We start from the raw sequence: 19,448 nt of genomic DNA on the forward strand, positions 1-19,448 counted from the left end.
AATGGCACAAATGATAGAGGTGATGCAAATTCATGTAAACTGAACTGCCTCATCCACACTATGTTGGATGCAGTATCCATAATTTGGGGGTAGATGTCCAGACAAAAATCTGATCCATTTGTATCCTCAGTTTGCTTAATGCAAGAGGGGGTATTCAATTAAGATTTCATTGTACTACTAGGGAGTCTTCCTACTGGATAACCAATATGCTTAAAATATCAATAATTATTGACTCGAAGGTTATGCGAGTTTCTTGTTTAATTAAATAAAGTTTCAACCTGCATTTCCTTGAGTGCCTCTTCTGCAGCATTTGCCTGTCGGTTCTGTTCTTCAAGTTCTTCCTTTAATTTTTCACATTCTTCACTGAGAGCCTGCAAAGGTAAAATTTAAAACAGAACAAATAAAACAATTTTTTTCAAGAATTATGTAGTTTTCTGTTGATTTCAGGGACCAACTAGGGATGGGCTTGCAAATTGTCATCATTACAAGTACAACAAACAAAAGCTTCTATAATGAGATTTACAGTACAGTCCTTGCTTAGTGAGCACAACTGGGATTGGTCAGTAAGCACAATTGACCTTCATTAAGTGCCACAATCATTAAGTGGAAAATCCTGTGACCGTGATGTTGTCATTTTTAACTCAGTAGTTAAACAAAGCATCATGTGACCATGCTTGTGATTTTGCTTCCATGTTCCCTATTAACTCTGCTTGGTCACTAACAAGGCAGTTGGAAAACAAGGACTACCTGTAGTGTCTATATTTAGACAGGGAAATCATAGTCATGTTAGCAAATGAAATCTGAGGACCCAAAAAATCAGTGCTATCATTTTGACCATCTTATCAGTTCACATAGGGTCAGAATCCACATGTCAGCACCAATTCCTCTGTCTCCCATAGTTATTTTTTCCCCACCTCTAGGCTTGCTCAAGTGTCATCATTAAGAAGGTAGGTAAAAGGCTGTGTGCATGGGCCAAAAGCCTGTGTATACCCTGTCCTATCAGGTCAAGAGATAATAATCCAAATCAGTTTCTCTCTCTAGTTCCAAGCGTCTCCATGGATGTAATACTTCAGCCTGAAGTATACCAAGGACCGGTAGGCAAACTGACTTCTGAGGTATTCTTGGGAAATGTATTGCAGGATCTATTTTCCCCTAGAATAGGTCCATACTTACAATTGTTTATTATTATGCTGTCAAATTGGGGTAGAGCAGATGGGAACCAAATTTTATCCAAGGGCTAAATTAATTCTCCCCACAACATTCAGTGGGCTAGAGCTAGATGATATAAGGAGGAAGATTCTCCTCCTGGAATAACTATCTTTTCTTTTGGTCAAGTGGCTTCCAATCTGCATTTAACTGGAAGAAACTGGCACTTTCCCTTTGGGTACTAAGGCTGCAGAAGAATCAGCAGTTGCAATCAGTATACTTGTAAGAAGAGCTCCGTGTTCAAATGAACATAAAATTGCAGCCTTATTTGATTAAAGAGGATCCAAAATTTACCTTAAATTTTGTCTGATAGTTTAGAATTTCTGTGCTCAGTTGAAATTTGACAGTAGCTACCTCCTCTTTGCTGGTTTCTTGCAAACACTTGGTTTGTTTCTCTGCCAATTCCAGCTGAGTTTGCAGGTCAGGTATGATGGCAGCACAAACGTTTGAATCTTCCAATTTCTCTTGTAATTCTTGTTTCTCATTACTGAATCTTGTCAACTCAAGCTGCAGCCTCTCTTGTTCTTTGATTGATATTTCTTTGATAGCTCTGAGCTCCTCTTTGACTTGGGAGAGCTTCTCTTCCACTTCTGTCTTTTCAGATGTCAGAGAGCAAATCTGAATACCCAGCTCAGCCATGTCCATGTTGGTTCTTTGGAGATGGTCCTTGATTTCCATGTTTTCCATATTAACAACTTCCAAATCACTCCTGACCTTGGACAATTCATCTGTCAGGGACACCATATTCTTTTCCAATTCAGCTTTCTGTTGGGCTAAATTTTTCCATTCATTTTTCTGCATTTTCTCTTCTTCTTTACATTGAAGTAGTTCCTGCACATGGTTTCTGTTCAGTGTTTCATTTTGCTCTTTTAGCTGCTGAGACAATAATTTTTGTTCACTTAAAACAGTTTCTGTAACATCCAATTTGCCCTGAAGCTTTTGTTTCTCTGCAGTTGTCTGCTGAAGCTTGGTTTGAAATTCTATAATTTCCTCCTGGAGCCTAGATATCAGCCTAGATACCCGACTGATATTCTGCTGTTCCTCAGAAATAGCCAGTATTAATGTCAAATCTTCAGCTTCTCTCTCTTGACAAGATACCAATTCCAATTGGGTTTTATCTACGGAAATCTTTTCAGATGTAAGAGATTCAATTATTTCTGCTTGATGAAGGCCATTTTCCTCAAGGGTTTCAATTTTAATTCTATACTCCTCAGCCTGTTCCCAAAGTTGGCTGCACTGATTCTCCAGGCCTTCTAATAACTCAATTTTCTCTGTGAGCTGTAACTTCAGAGATTCTTCACTTTGCCTTGAACAAGACAGATTCTTTTCCATTTGCAGATTATGTTCCTCGGCATTCTGGAGTTCGGCCTGAACTACACTTAAGAATTCTGCAGTCCTATTTTCATTTTGTTTCAATTCTTGGTAATCGGTTTGTAGAGCCTTTAGCTTTTCATCAAAAAGCTGGTTCTTTCTTGTAGCATTTTGCAAGTTTTCATCCAACAGCTTGTTCTTTTCTCGAAGTATCTTCTCTTTTTCGTCCACAGGTATCATGGCATCATCTATCTGACTCTGGAGATGTTTCTCAGAGGCTGTTAATCGAGCCACTTCTCCTTCTAAAAATGATTTAGATATATCTAATTCGTTGCACTTTTCTTTCAACTTCTGATAGGTTTGCTGCTGTTTTGTATTCTGGGATTTGAAGTTTTCATTTTCTTCAAAGGAATTTCTCAACAAGAAGCATTGTTTTGTGATCTGGTGTTCCATTTCCAATACTCTTGTTTTGAGATCGTCTCTTTCCATAACAACTTCCCCTTTTTGCTTTTCTAAACTTTTCACCATATCACTGAATTTTGCTAGCTGCACTTTCAGCAATTCATGATGCTCCATTAAGTTTTTTACTTTTTGTCCCATTGTTGATGTTGTTGTATGACTTAATAGCCTCTCAAATTCTGCATTTTCGTTTCTTTCTTCCTGTAGCTTTTCTTCTAATGATTTTACATAACCCAGTGTATCTGCCAGCTGGATTTGAAAATCAGCTACCATTTTGTCTTTCACTGCTAGCTCTTCCTGAAGTTCAGCCCTTTCAATAGTCATGGCTTCCAGATTAATAAGCAATTTTTCAGATTCTTCCTTAGTGCTAATGGTAAGGCTTTTCAACTTCAATTCAAATTCTTTCTGTTTCTCTTCTTTCACATGGAATTGCTCTTCCATAATTTTAAGATGAGAAAGAAGTTCACTATGCAGTTTCTGAGCATCAGCCTTCTCCTCTTCAGCCAAACAAAGCTTTTTTAATAACTCAGTCTTTAGTACGGAATCATATTGGCTGATGGCCTGGTGACTTTTTTCATCCATAAGACTATTTGCTTTTTCTGCAAGCTCCTCAGTTTTCTTCTCTGCTGATTTTAGTTTGGCAGTAAGCTCATTAATCAAGAGATCTTTCCTGGCCAACCAGATTTCCATGGTCTTTAGCTCTTGATTCAAAGGGATTTTGGAATCAGGGGCATTTTTCAAGGACTCCAGGCTCTCAAGCTTTGCAGAGCATTCTTTCTGCTTCTCAGCTGCATTCAGTTCTAGCGTCTCTAAACATTTCTGGAACTCCTGAATGGTGCCCTGAGTAAGGTGGGAAATCTGTTTTTCTAACTCCCCTAGCATTTTTTTAAGCCTGTCATTCTCCTCCATCATACTGTTGTTCTTTTCTCTTTCCATTTGCACTTGCTGCTTCTGAAGGCTAATAGTGGCCTGAAGCTCTTGCTTTTCTCCTTCCAGATTCTGGATTTGATCCTGTAGTTCCTTCTGCTGCAGCTCTGCCCGATCAAGATCCATGTGCAAATCCTCTAGGCCTTCAAGAGATTCAGTATTAAAAAAGCTATTCTCATTTCGGCTGGAAAGGTTCTCTTGAGCCTAAAAGGAGAGAAAACATCTGAGTTAGCAAGAAAGCTGTTTATAAAAGGCTTTTCAGTGGCTGGGGAATCCTTATAATAGTCTCCTAAAGCAGACCAGCAGGGGTGTTTTTTAGTATTGTTACACAAAGTTAAAGTACAAATGAGGAACACACATGTGACAACAGAGCAACCACCTAGAATAAAAGGATATTGATTCTCTGATAAACATTTTTAAAAACAGCCCAGAAGTGAGGAAAGGTAATGAATCACCACAGTGAGGCTATTTATCAGAGATGCTTTCAGAGATAATAGCATTACTGTTTCCCTCATAGTTTATACATTTATTGGCCAATACAATTACCTGCACAGAGGTGCTCACCAAACTGCTCATGCTTGAACTGCGGCTTGGAGGTTTCCATAGATAAGCTGAGGAGCCAAGTGAACACAATGTTCTCCTGAACATGGAAAAGGATTGTTTTAAGAAAAAAAAAAAACGTTTTCAAGAATTTTGTCTCAGCAACTATCTACCTGCATCTATCCACCTGATATATTTAAATTTATCTTCAGTTTTGGAACGAATGACTACGATCTAGAGAGGCGATCTAGAATTCATGTGAGCATCTAAAGCAAAACCTTTCAAGATGAAATTGGTATTTGTTTATATTTTTAAGAGGGCTTCCTACTTTGATTTCTTCAGTTTTGAAGTAAATGTTATATAAGGATCACCTTCTACATTTCTTATCCCACAAATTACAGGTTTACCTAGTGATGTTTCTTCACTTGCCCCCTATCTTCTCTCATGTGGATCCTCTGCATTAATTGATTCTTCTGGTTTTTGTTACAACTTGGAATAAGAATTGCAGAATTCAGCTCTTCTTTGGCTCTGCCTGAGAGTTATCAGTTGGCTCCTTAACTGGTCAAGTTTACTAGGATCTATTTGGTTCAGAATTGAATATGCGGATAGTTGATTCACAACTAGTTGCTTAATGACTGTTCAACGTTCCAACAGATCTATCCGGGGGTACTTATGACTTGGATTCCGATGGTTGGGGCCCTCTGCAGTCATGTGACTACTTGGATGCTCAGCATTTAGAGCTGTTTGTAGTGTTTCATGACCCTGTAATCATGTTATGATTTTGCCAAAAATCAGCATTTACATCTGACTTTTGGCAAGGCCACACTTGGAGCAAACCAATGGTTTGTTTAATGACCACATATTTGCTTAATGACCGCTTCAAAAAAGTCATAGAATTTTATGACTGTCACAAGTTACAACTGTGATGGGCATGCTCCATTATGTCCATAACTTAGTTGCAATATGAGTTTTAAAAATGTTGAGTGGTAGGTTTATTTCTGATGGTCCTTCTGAACATCTGATCTAATTTGGAAATTACTGGAAAATTGTGAAAAGTCACTATTATTTGACAACTGTTTTTATAAAGAAGCTTTAACACAGCCTGGGGCAAAAATGCTTTATGAAAATTCTAGACTTTATAGGAGTTTTTCTAACATAGTGGCAGCAATTTGCATTACCTGGCAAATGTGGGCCAGCCAGCATCTAAGTCATAGCCTCTTGATGCCAAATCAAATTGAATTTCAGTTAATTCATAGAGGTGACCAACAATATCAGAACTCAGTTTTGGATTGAGGAAGGGACTTCTTGCATAGTACCAGTCACTTTAAGAAATGGGGAAAAAAAAGAAAAAAACACTTTATTTCCACATTTTTCAACAAGATATACAATATATACTGTGATATAAATTCAATCAAGTAATCACCATTACCAAGAAGAACAAAAACAACCATGTTTACCTTGTTACTTTGGTATTCATAAAACACTGTTGTAAAGTGTCTGCAAGCCTTTGGTGCACTAAGGAGTAGCGGATAAATGCCCTCCCTTTCCCAAGAGAAGTGCGGAGCTAAAAAATAAAACAAACCTATTAAAATGCTAACATAACTGAATATTTCACTATGAAATATTCACAATAAGCTTTTTCAGATAGGGTAAAATGGGCCTGGGACTCAAATATAGAAGTAGTTGATCCAGAAGGTCAAAAGTACTTTATAATAGTGAGTAGCTATTGTATAGAAGGTAGGGAGGAGGAAGAACTTAGTAAACATTCAGATCCTGGTGGTTTTTTTTTATTGTGATACAGATGTAATCCTGGAAATAATGAAAAAAAAGATTATACACAAAGAAAAACAGGATCTAGCATTTAACTATCTCTACACTGAGCTTAAACAGAAAAGCAGTTGGGTTTTTTGCATTAAATAATAATATCAAGGAAAAAATAGTGATAGTTTAAATGTCAAAGTGGAGCTAGTTTAGTTATTTGGCTAGATTTAGATGTCACATTAAGCAAAGAATCCTGGCATAATACATCAAGGAGTAGTATACTGTTTGAGATCCAGGATTCATCCTCTGAAAGGGAATGAGTTTTTACATTTTACTCTACAATACTTAAGACACTGCTTAAAATGCAATATTTGGGACATTCCAAATATTCCCAAAATGTGTGTTTCAGGATAATAAAATATCCTCCCTTTTTCATCCTCCTAAGCAAATTGAAGATGTCCCTCTATACTCTCTAAATCTAAAGCTGCCCACCAGAGATAGTTTTGAGAGTTTGACCTTGATAAAACACAGATAATCACTTAATTGCCTAATAGTGAGAAGATGAAATATTGAGAAAACTAAGGAATTTACAATAGACCTGTTAACAACACAAACAGCAGTAAAGCCTTTGATTGAACAAGTGACAATCTCTCCCCCCCAAAAAAAAATGTTGCAAGGACAATTACACCAATCTACAAAACCCTATGGTTAAACTTTTTGATTTAACCAAGGATTTTCAACAGAAGAGGAATCAGAAGGAAAACACAGGCAATTTAATAGATGAAGAGGGAGTGATTTTGCACCACACAAACAACACTTGCATTTCCCCTGATGTCATAGTTCTATCAACTGGACTGCAGGGTAAAGGGACACCACCCCCCAAGAAGAAAAGTTTCAAACTCTGGATGAACTCACTGCCACGAATAGTTTAGCTCAGCAAACTCAATCAAATATTGGAATGCTTCAGACCCCTTGAACCTAAGATGGGAGACCTCAACATAGTGCTTTGGCATGCCAGGCGAAGACTCATGTGAACAGCAGACAAAACACGCAATAAAAGGAAATAAATTTGGTGAAGAATTCCATAGACCAAGAAGCTGCTTTGCCAAGTAGTTTTCAAGAAAATCCAAGTTGCCAATCAGTACATATACTTGAATAGATCCAGTTCTCTCGATTTCATATGTGCAGAAGGCTGACTGAAGGGGTCACGTTACAAGTCACCCCAATTAGCTCTTCTCCTATACTCCTATAGGTACGATTAAGGATACAATGATTCCTATATTAGCAAGGAATCTAGCAGGTTGGAAATATAAACTATGTGATCTACCTGAATTTCTGTCCAATTTTGATCTGATTGCAGTACAAGAGTTCTAGTTAACAGCTAAAGATGAACAGATTTTGATACCTGACTTTAAGTATTGAGTCACTTTGGCGTGGAAAATAAAAGAGAAAGGCTGGGTAATAGGAGATTTGGCAATATTGATCAAGGAAGAACTTGGATGGAAGTACATCAGAACAGAAATCACCATAGTTGCCTTTTCGCTTAACTATTAAATTCCAATATAAGGGCTTTGTGATTGTGATGTTAAATCGGTGGTGGGATTCAGCTGGTTCACACCACTTCGGCAGAACCGGTAGCTAATTTTTTGTTGCCCAGGCCCAGAATGGACTTCCAGAAGTGGCATCCACACAGAGAACCGATTGTTCATATATTTGAATCCCACCACTGTGTTTAAATGTGTATATACCACCACAAATGTCTACATATTACTTCTCTGACATGTGGGTAAATTTAGAGCAAACCCTTATAGAGCTAACTATAAAAACTTCCAAAACTGTTTTTGTGAAATTGAGGCCTTCACATATTAGTAATCTGAATATCCCCGAAGAATTTCATTCCCTATTACCTTTATAATCCTTTAGGGACCAGAAAAGGGCTACTTCTGGTATTAGTTATAAAACCTAGTAAGTATAACTTGCAAATTCTAGCAAAGACCAAAGTTTTGGGTAGTCTTTTACTTACCATTGAAAGAAATCAAGTAGTACTTTAAAATACATATGTGTCTCTAACAGTAATGTGTCCCTTTTCTCAGACTTCCAGGTTTATGTAAGAGATAGTGACTACCAACTGTGGCTGTTAATTTCTACTTCAACCTCAGACAGATAGATGGGTTTCATTTCATCTGTAGTCCACCAGGACAGAAGCATAAAATGGACCAGAATGGATGTGAAGGCTTTGACTGAATATATTAAATCAGATTAAGCCCTGACTCTAGTAAACACAGTTACTTCACCTTGCACAGATGTCAACTCTGTATTTATAGTCTATGAAAATCTAAGTGCAGAATTAAGAAAATTCTTAACCAAAAAGGTCCTTCATAGAAGGTAATAGATAAAAGACCCTCAATGATTTGGCTCAAGAGTGTCACTCCCTTAGAAAAAGATTAAGGCCAGCTATGGATTCAGCATAAAACTATCAATCAAATAATAATTGTGTTACAAGGCTGCTGGAAAAGATCTTCAACTCCCTGAATTATTTAAATGTCACAATGACATCTAATGGGCTCCAGTCATTAAAATTATTTAGTCGTATAAATAATTTTTGCCAAATTCCAGCTGATTGGGAGATTTCTATTGTGAACCCCCTTTTTGTACAAAAAAGTTGAACCTTTAAATTATGAACCAATTAAATTAATTAACATCACTGCAAAGTTGTATGCCAAATATCTTTTATATAAGATAAAGAATTAGTTAATCAAAAAGAGCTTGTTTCTTGGAGACCAAACTAGTTTTAGGTTGAGTTGTTCCACTATTGATAACTGCTTCATTTTATGTTATCTAATAGAAAAATATACAGTTAAAGAGAGCTAACTGTTTACAACTTTTATAGACCTCATTGCAGCATTTGATTCAACATATAGGGCTCTTCTTTAATCAAGGCATTATACTCAAATTCATGCCTAAGGATATGCACAGAACATAAAGTTTCCTAACAGGAAAAATTAGTTCCAACAAAGGAGTCGGACCAGAGTGTATACTGATTCTTATTCTGTTGAATCTGTATAAACGACATCCCCAAATCCTTTCACTCTACTGATACATATATGCCTAAAGTTAAAAAATAAACATGTAAGCATTCTGCTTTATGCTGATGTCATAGACCCCTGTAGGGATAAGCAGAATGCTGCGCAGATATAGTACATTCTACACACTCAACTTGGACTTCAGTAAGTCCAAAATGAAGATAGTTGCTTTCAGGGAGAGGCAGACGATGTATAATTTGAATCTGGATAGGTAAAGCGCAGATCAAGTTAAGTCCTACCTCAGAAACAGGTTCCTGGCTTCCATATTTTAAGAGAAATTCTTTAAGGGCTACAACCTGTGCCAACACCATAGCTACCCAGGTTGTCTACTTCTGTTCATAAAGACATATAACATTAAAAAAAGTCTCAATGATCATATTTGGTGCAGATACATTCCACTTTTTTAAAACATATCTTAGGGTAGACAAATTTACGTTAGTTCCAGCAGAAAGGGCAGAATATACCTGCTACATAAAGCCATTTAGTAATTAAAATATTCAATTAATTGTTTAAGATGCTATCTATGGACCCAAACAGACTACCCAGTTATGTTTTGAAGAATAGCTGCACAACAAGCAATCTGACGTTTGGGCCTCACAACGTTCAAATGTCAGCTCACAATATGGATTATCCATCCAATTCCCAGTCCAATCAGATCTAAAGGCCAAGAAGTTTTGAAACAAAGAGTTATTAATGTGGCTACCCAGGATGATACTGTAGCACTTAAATATGTTCAATCTTTAAAGTGACTGGCACAGCACAAGTCAACTTCCTAGTTAGAGAAATATTGAACATGCCTCAACATTTCACAAGAGCTTTTTCTAAAACTGTTGTTTGAGCAACTGGATTCCATGGTAAGACATGGGAGGTTTCATGGATTTCCATTTGAAGAAAAACTGTGCATTTACGAGCATCAGCCACTGATGACATTGGACACATTCTTGTTGATTCCAAACCATATTCTGCAGGAGGAGATGCTTATTTAGATCCTAATTTAAAAACTAAAAAATATTAGGGCACCTGGGAGAAACTATTTTATGTTTGGAGGAAATGAATCTGCACATCACTAATAAAACTACAGTCTACATTTCAAAAGCCATTTCGAAGAGGGCAGAATATTTAGATCAGATGGGGTTAACTGTAATGATGACAACTTACTATGAACAAGTTCTACTGTTTTCTTTGTATCTGTTTGTATAAATATTATATATTTAATATAGAAAACGTTAAGTACAAGTTTCTGCTAAGGAAGCTGTGGTCACAAGATGACTACACTAATAAAGGATATCATTCATTTCCCATTCAAAATCCCTCTGACTTTACATTAAATCTTATTATTCCTGTGATTAAAAGACATTAATAGTCTTTTTGGGAAGGTTTTCTTAAAAGGATTTATAGACCCAAATGTAACTAAAATAGTTTCTTTGACATAGTAATGCATACAGAATATAATCAGTCCCCAGACCCATTCATATGATCTTCAGAACTCCTCCACAAGATCAGCTACCTAAATTAGGCAACAAAAGGGCTATTTCCAGCAGCGTAAAATTTTTTTTTGAATGAATGGATTAAACTCTAAAAGGGACATGCTCAATTCTTGTATATGATTAACTTTCTTCTCTACTCCCTGAACATGTTGCGCCAAGTCCAAGGAAAAAAAGTCCCTTTTTGTTGATTGTTTTCTGAAGGAGGAAGTAAACCTGATCTACATCCTTGACTTGAGGAAGCTCATTATGGATCAGACAAAACAAATGTAGATATGGCACTTAGATTCAGAATGTGCAATGACAGGATTAGTGGCAATTCAATAGAAAAGGACAAAGGAACAGTGTACTGGGTGTTTTTTAAATTTATGAGTAAGTGCATATTTCTTGTTGCTTTCCTTCATACTTGGGTTCATGTTCATAAGGACACATGTTCATATTGAATATGGATCATCAGGATAGGTAGAAGGAATGTTGATCCCTACAGATTTTTCCCAAGACAAGACTGACTGATGCAGTTTATTCACTGTTTCAATACCGTAAGTTTCTGAGCAACTGTCAAGTTGGCTTATATGGTAGTGGGGAAAAAGGAGCACTGAAAGAACTAGTGTTAGTCTACTTGTTGACAAACAGAAAGTGATCCCATTATGCTTTGTTGGATTGGCCTCCCCAAAAACTGAATTATATGGTTGTTAATGACTGAGCAATGCATTTTACTTACTTCTGAAATAGACTTGACGAAGCGAATACCATCATTTGCACCTTTAACCTTTCTGAGACAGTCACAAAAATAATCCCAGTAGTCCTTCCGATTGCCTAGTAAAGTGGATTTTTCCTTTTGGTCAAACTTTGAAACAGAAAAGGGAAATAGGTAGCTTTAAAGCAGCAATGTACAAAGCATCAATTCTAATTTGTCAGAATTCAATGAATTGATACAAGCTAATTTTTTGGTATAGGAGCCTGTAACTGTTAATTTTGAAGTGAAGTCTGTAATCTAATAATGCAATTTGTGATCTGTAAATAAACAACTCAGACAGCCATCAGCCTCATTCTGCTGAACTTTAGAATGAGCAGTTAATTGTACTACAAAACTCAGTGATAGCCATGAGAATGGACTATGCAGTTATTTTTATTTCCTAAATTCCATTTCCTGCTTACAGTTGAATTGCTGAGATTTTTTGTTTAAATAGAAAACAAATCGTATTTGTTTTCATTCAACTTTTGATTCTGCTTTTCTGTAAATTTCACAATGTTTGATATTAACTCTGTATATTAAATTTCTTCAGAGTCCTTACCTGCAAGAGGTACTCAAGCTTATAAGAAAACTTGTGCAAGATGATAGAGTCATCTGTGACTGGTTCTCCTGCTTCTAAAAATTCTTTGTTCAGTTCTGTCACAGCATCTTTTGGAAAGAACACAATGCAATTGTTTGTAGTTAATTAAGAACAAGCAATAACAAGGCTTCCGGTTCCGGATCGCGGCACCAGCGGACGTGCGGGGAGAGCGCTCTCTCTGCCGTCCAGTTTCCCTTCATTGGAAGACCCTGGAAAGGGTCGAAAGTTGCCCTGGAGGGGCAACCACTGCTGAGGAGGACCCTCGCTAGATCGCTGAAGGGCGGTAGCCCTTCCGTTTGATCCAAGGCAGCTCCTTTGGACTGACGAAAAGATTGGCAATTAACATGGCTGATCACTAAGATGTATCAGCCAAAAGCCAAAAGCACTATCAAGCACAACGAAAGCAACGCGGAGGAATTGGGTGAGACCTTACCTTACCTTTCTTGCACCCCAACTACCTTCCTGTAAAAGCCTTTGGAAATTGTTCCCACCTTTCTAACTTGGTGGCTTCTGCCTACTCTGGGAACATAAAGCTATGGGGGAAAAAAGAACAACTAATCTAAACGATTCAATAATTGGATTTGCAATTTTTGGATATTTGGGGCCCTAAAAGGTTCCTATTCTTACAGGGACTTATTACTTTACTTATCTGTTAAGCTGGAAAAAAAGGTTATTTTTTCAAACCGGATAAAAGCCTAACTTGAGTTTGAGAAAGACTTTACATGTCACTGAGGATATCTTGTGGCGAAATTTGGTACAGCAAGTGAATTTCTTTTTGATTGGGAGACTTGTGAGACTAAGATTTGGCCTTGGCACTATCAAAAAAGATAAGAACTTGAAACAGCTGGTTGGTGAAAACAACTCTCTATAGTGGAGGTGGACACTATTGTCTTTTATCAAAAATAGCCTCCACTAAAGGACTATCTATAAACACCATAGAAATCCTTGAGGCTACTGAGCTAATGAATTCCAAACTGAAAAATAAAGACGCCACTTCAAAGCTACAAAATGCAACCCAGACTCTAACTGATGAACCTACAACCCAAAAGGCAACAGAAGAGGAAGGAATTAATATATACCAGCTACAACCCACTGAGAACCCTGATACCCAGACCTTGATCTTAATCAAAAAACCTGCAACTCTACCATCAGAAACTGAAGAAACCAACACTAAGACGGAAGGTGCTGAAGATTTATACGTACAACACATTGAGAACCTAGATAAACCAGACAACCAAACAACAACTATACCACTGAACATGACTTTCTACTTAAACCAGCTGAAACCGGAACAAGAAGAGGACCAGACTGAATTGATGACAGATGTACTGAGCCAAATATGGAGACCTGAATTATTGGATCAACAATCTAATGACTATGAAGGGGCCAGCTTCTTTGGAAAATTGATAATTGGATGGTCTCCCTTGATTCAAATGACATGTGTAGGGATGAAGGGAGATCCACCTGAGGAGTTAGAGGCATTGCTATGGAAGCCTGCTTAGCACAAAAAGAAAGCTAGAGTTAGACTTAAAAATGGTTTTTTTTATGTGACCTATAATGAAAGAGTTTAAAATCTCTTTAAAATTTCACTCAATGGCCTAAGGAGAACTTAAAAGATACTAATTGATTTAATATTTAGGATCTAGATTTGTAATGGAAATAAAAAATAGTTACTAGAATAATTGTTTTGGATTATAATGCAGAACTTGGATTGAGATGATAAATGTTATCTTATTAGTAAAAGATGAGGTATTAGGATGAGAAATAAAATATGTTTGTGAAATAAAGTAAGAAGCTATCTGAGTAAATAATAAATGTATTTTAGATATGACAATTATTTTGTAATGAACTAAGGGAACTTTGGGTTAAAGACTATGGATATTAAGTTAACTGGAATACTTTAACTAAAATTAGGTAAAATTCAAACAGGATATAAAGGCGTACAAGACAAAATACATTGATAAATGTCTTGACTGATTTATAACTAGCAATGTTGAATGTGATACAATAACTAAGGGAAATAGAAAGGAAATTTTTGATGATGTAACCTGACATATGCATGGAAGAGCTTGTTATTTGATTATGGACTACCCAATCATCATGTTGCTTCCTTAACACTTGGAGCTTTGTAAAATTTGGAAAATTAATAAAACTTGTTTTTTTTAAAAAAAGAACAAGCAATGGTTATATAATTCTCTGTTTTCCTCAGAGAAATGTTGATCAGTTGGCAATGTCATAAACTAGTAAAAAAACACTGAAAAAATGCAAACATTATTCTATTTCAATTTAATCAAAATACAAATTAATATAGTGTTAGGGCTATTTTATTTATTTGTTAAATTTATTTGCTGGCTACTCCAGAAAGCTTACAATAATAAAAAGAAAGAAAATGAAATAAGTTGTAAACAAAAATAAAATAATAGAACAATAAAATAAGCAATTAAAAACAATTCATACAGTATCATTTATGGCAGAGTCAGACAGATACAACTAATGCACAGCATTAAGAATTTTAAAGGCTAGGATTATATGTATGGTACAATTCCATAACACAACAGATATTGGCACAGAAGCTACAAATTAATCCATCACAGTAAATGAGTACTTTGATATCTTTTGGCATGTTACAAAGAATGTATGTGTATGTGTGTGAATGTTTGTGGATAGACACAGAGAGAGATAGGGAGAATCAGTGGTTGAGGGTATGATGCCTATACCATACTTTAGAGAAGCAGCATAAATTATGCAAATTGTATTACTGGATATTTTACTTCCTTTTATTTGGGAATATAGTTTTTCACAGAAAATACATTGTTCCTTACAAGTTGAGGAATAGCAGAAGAAACTACAAGGCTTCAGGTTACCATATAATATACCCACGAAATGTGGGGAACTTATATGTATGATTGTGTAAGAGAGAGATAGAGAAATCTACTAAAATGGCTGCAGTCCAAATTTCCAGCCAATGCCAATAAAAATAGATCTGTCTGTCATTCTTGGAGTTGTACTGGTACATTTTCAAGGATCTTTGATCTGGGAGAATGAAAAACTATCATTTAAACATTAAATAAGATCTGAAACAAGACTGAATTTTCCAACAATCAAATGGTTTCCACAACTAATAAAACCAGCTACATATTATGGTCAACTTGCAAAGATGCTTAAAACTGAACACACAAGTTGTACAAATGTTCCTCCTACTTGGCTGAAAAATTAATTTCTAAGGTGCTTGATGAGCATTTAAGTACTTCACAAGTCAGGTGTAGAAGATTCCATTGGATAGACAGATATTCAGGAATCTAAATTATCTTATTCTTTGTATCATGAGCATATTTGTCTTTTCCTATAAAATAATGTGACTGGAATAAATAAGTAGATAAACAAATATTTTACCCTGCATATCCCGGATAATCCTCTGTAGCTGAGTTTCACCACTACTTGCCATTGTTGAAACCAAAATGTAGAGATTGCTCTTTTCAATTTCTCACAAGGCTAGGTGAAAAAGGAAGAGTTTGTGTTGTCAATAATCTTCAGGTTAGTGGTAAGTAGTTATTTCTTCAGTATCTTTACGTCTAAAAAAAAAATATTTACTTACAATTGGTAACATTCTAATTTTTAAAAGTCATGTTTAATGTCTACATAGGTTTTTAAAAGTCATATTTAATGTTGTTTTCCCCTCCCTCAAATTATAAATTTCTCAAGATTTAAGACAAAAATCATCAAGGTTTTCATCCTAAGAATCTGTATTTTTAAAATGTTTTTCTGAAGGATCTAAAAAACATATTCCAAAACATGGTGATATCATAAAAGATCTTTTTCATTTGGCATCTTTTGGGGGGAAGAAACAATAATAATCCAATATTGAAAATTAATGGCATAGATTCAGTTTGGGGACCATGACAAATTTAGGCATAGAGACACACTATAAATAAGGCATCTAAATATCATTTTCAATGTTTTCATTGCAACCCTATGAAGTGTCAATCTATGGCATATTTCTTGACTGCTAGTTCCTTTACAGTTGACAGTTGATCCTGAAAGGCAGAAAACATCTTCATTGTCAGTTCTAAGATCATATTGTGGAATGGTTGAGTTTGCTCTTCAGTTTCAGGCGACTTGGAACTGGCACATAAATGATTTGTAATGTGTTCTGCATTCAGCTCCTGGCTACATCTTTGTTGTGATAACTAAAGAAGAAGATTGACATTATCACAAAGCAAATGTCTTGCTGAAAAAGATCAGCATTTTCAGAAAAATTATATACCATCAGCTAATTCGTAAATAAAAAGTATTTTAATAAAATTGTGTTTAGAGAACTGCAAAAAGCTTTGACTAAAGTTATCGCTAAGAACTCCTAAATAAATGTAATAGTTATAGTGCTAGAGGGAGCGTTTTTGAGTGAGCAATGAAATAGCTGATTTTTTTGATGACCTACTTTCATTTAGGCTTTCAAAACAGAAAGGAATAGTAAAGATGTCTGCAAGCTATGGAGATGCATGTTGAAATGACAAATGCAGCCCAACTTAGCCAGTTCTAAGTAACTCACACTGAGGTGAAATATGAGGTCTGAGCTAAGAGGTGTTGTGGTGCTTCAGTTGTGGTCAATTTTGCCCCAGTGCCAAAAGCAAATCCTGTGATGGGGATCATTACAGAAAGAATAAAAAATAAATTAAGCATAACTGGTTGTATTGAAATCTGCTGGCTCACATTTCAAAAATACATTGTAGAGTTGAATAAAATGTTGAAAAGATACTCAAAGTTGTGAAAAGGCTGGGGCAAATTCATTGAGAGGAAAGCCTGCAGGTTTTTCACTCTTTCAAAGGAGCACTAAATCTATGTCTGGGAATAGCCTAACTGGCAAGTCACAGGTGTGGAACATGTCCATGTCTGCAACCTGTTAAGCAACTTCACAGATGGCTAAACACACCACACCTGTCTCTCTTTGTCCAACTTCACCTACGCCATATAAGGGAGATAGATTTATTGTTGTGCTCTTGTGACCATATATTTAGGTGAGAAAACAAAACAGCCAGAGGAATCCTGGATTTTCTTTAAGCAGCAAATTTTCTTTCCGCATACATTTCTGCTGTTTTAGGGCCATTTGGCAATACCTTTACTCATAGTTGACCCAGCCCACTGTTTATTCAATAAGCCGTTTGTGCCCTAACACGTTCTGCTCACACAGCTAAATACCAGATGCAATCCAGCAAACATTTTCTCAACCAAAAGAGTTGCAGCCAATGGGGCAAATGGGAGAAGAATCCGTCCACCTGCTTGCATTAACTAGTTGCTTCCCTAGAAATGCAAAGGGCCTGACTGCTCCTTTATTCCTCTTGGATCTTCGCTTTCTGCAATCGATGTTGCGCTCAAACTCAAAATATTTATCTGCTGTTTGGGGTGGTCTAGAGCCTAAACTCCGGCGCTTCTTTCCGATATCAGAAAGAAAACACTCCAGACCGAAGGGCGAGTTGCAAAGCGACGGACTAGAACCCTTTTTGACGGACTAGAACCCTTTGGAAAAACGGGGAAGTGACCGGGACGTCGTTCAAAACCGAATGCTTGGAACAAGGCGAAAGAGAAACCAAGGCCTGTGTGAATTAATAAGTTATGCTAAAAAGTAAAATGGGACGCTTTTCCTGCCATTTTAGCCTTGTTAAGCCTCGCCGCTTTCAACAATCATCACAGCCGGGACGCTCCAGCGCAATCAGGAAAAAAAAGCAACAAGTGGAAGTATTAAAGTTGCTGCTATAAGAAACTGACACCCAAAAACAAAGTAGATAGATAAGTTACCACCAGCCACTTTCTGGAAAAGAAATCACCTTTATCGGGGCGCTTGCGCGAGGTGGTGAATGGAGGAAAGGGGGTAACTCCAACGAAAGACAAACGCACATTACCTCAAACTCAAGGCAGCCATCACTTAGCTAGCATCTCCATATTTTCCTACATTCCCATGATTCACAGAGGCAAAATATAGCTCCCGTGGCTCTTCCGGGCAACTTTTTTTTTTAACCCTTTAACTGCAAATCATAAACAGTTTACTGAAAAGCTACTCGGTTTTTTTGTGTATGTGAGATTGCAAAAATCAAAATTCTTGAACATTGATATATTAATATATCTCTTTATGATTGAGAATTGGCTTAATAAATGCATTGATCCACCAACGGTTTGGAAACTTTACTGGAGTTTTAGGGGGGGTGATGTTAATGTTTTTTTTAATTTCAGTATTTATCCCATTCCAACCTTTTCCCAAGTGTTGCCTACAGACTCAGGCATCCTGAGCTTGACGTTTGGCTCGAGCCAAGAAATTGATCCCCGAATATGAGAAGAGACTTTTGTTTCACAGAGAGACATCTTTGCCTATCTAAAAATACATATCACCAAGTAATTCAGGCAAAGCAAAAAAGCATTTATTATGGGGGTACCAAATCCTTTTATTGGATACAGAAACAAATGATATATATACATTTGTGTACATAATATATCAGAAAACAAGTTATCAAACAATAAAACCCATGGGCCAAGGTATATGGCTGGATGGTCATCAGCATCATCAATGTGAGACTTGAATGTCAGAAGTAAGTTTTCATCCTGGTTCATCCAAGCCGGGAATAAATAAGCAACATGGGGACTGCTTTGGGAAGATGGTTATAGTTTATTGAAGAAGCAGAAAGATGGTTTTTTTTTTTATTGAAAGTTTTATGAAATTTTACAATATAAATCCCCCCCTCCCCCCAAACCCATCCCTCCATCCCTCCCCCCCTCCTTCCCAGAGCCAATCACAGGATTAACAATAAAATAATCATGATCTAACTAATATTAATCAATTATTAATCTAACAAATCTATAACTTCCTTTAACTCTCTTTTAAAACAAATATACAGTTATTGAATACCATCAAATTAACATAGTTATAAATAAAATCAAAAATTCATTCAAAAACCAAATGGTATTTTTTTGTTCCATATTTCAACTCAATATAATCAATCCATCTTCTCCAAACCAATATATATCTTTCTTGTGAGTAATCCTTCACATAAGCGGAAATCTTGGCCATTTCAGCTAAGTTTGAGACTTTAACTACCCAATCTTCTATATTAGGTAAACCTTTCATTTTCCAATATTGAGCAATTAATAATCTTGCAGCCGTTATAAGATTTAACATCAACTCCACTTCTTTTGCGTCCAAATCTTCCAAAATACCCAGCAAAAATATCTGTGGTTTAAACTTTATCTTTTTCTTAAAAATATCATCAATGTGAGACTTGAATGTCAGAAGTAAGTTTTCATCCTGGTTCATCCAAGCTGGGAATAAATAAGCAACATGGGGACTCCTTTGGGAAGAT

At 36.3% G+C, this 19,448-nt stretch overlaps 1 protein-coding gene across 1 annotated transcript in view; it reads right to left on the reverse strand.

The window, feature by feature from the left end:
* Positions 1–18,079, reverse strand: part of FYCO1 (FYVE and coiled-coil domain containing 1) — a 49,723-nt gene extending 31,644 nt beyond the window's left edge. Inside the window, exons 1-9 of the mRNA XM_015823030.1 lie at positions 18,000–18,079; positions 15,499–15,677; positions 12,067–12,173; positions 11,493–11,618; positions 5,901–6,007; positions 5,622–5,765; positions 4,450–4,543; positions 1,501–4,107; positions 279–371 (exon numbers count right to left, since the gene is read on the reverse strand). Coding sequence (XP_015678516.1) covers positions 279–371; positions 1,501–4,107; positions 4,450–4,543; positions 5,622–5,765; positions 5,901–6,007; positions 11,493–11,618; positions 12,067–12,173; positions 15,499–15,550 — 3,330 coding nt within the window. The 5' untranslated portion in view covers positions 15,551–15,677; positions 18,000–18,079. The remainder of the gene's footprint in view (positions 1–278; positions 372–1,500; positions 4,108–4,449; positions 4,544–5,621; positions 5,766–5,900; positions 6,008–11,492; positions 11,619–12,066; positions 12,174–15,498; positions 15,678–17,999) is intronic.
* Between the last annotated feature and the right edge of the window lie 1,369 nt (positions 18,080–19,448).

Source organism: Protobothrops mucrosquamatus, unplaced genomic scaffold, assembly GCF_001527695.2.
Source record: "Protobothrops mucrosquamatus isolate PMUCROS unplaced genomic scaffold, P.Mucros_1.0 scaffold_177, whole genome shotgun sequence".
Lineage (NCBI taxonomy): Eukaryota > Metazoa > Chordata > Lepidosauria > Squamata > Viperidae > Protobothrops > Protobothrops mucrosquamatus.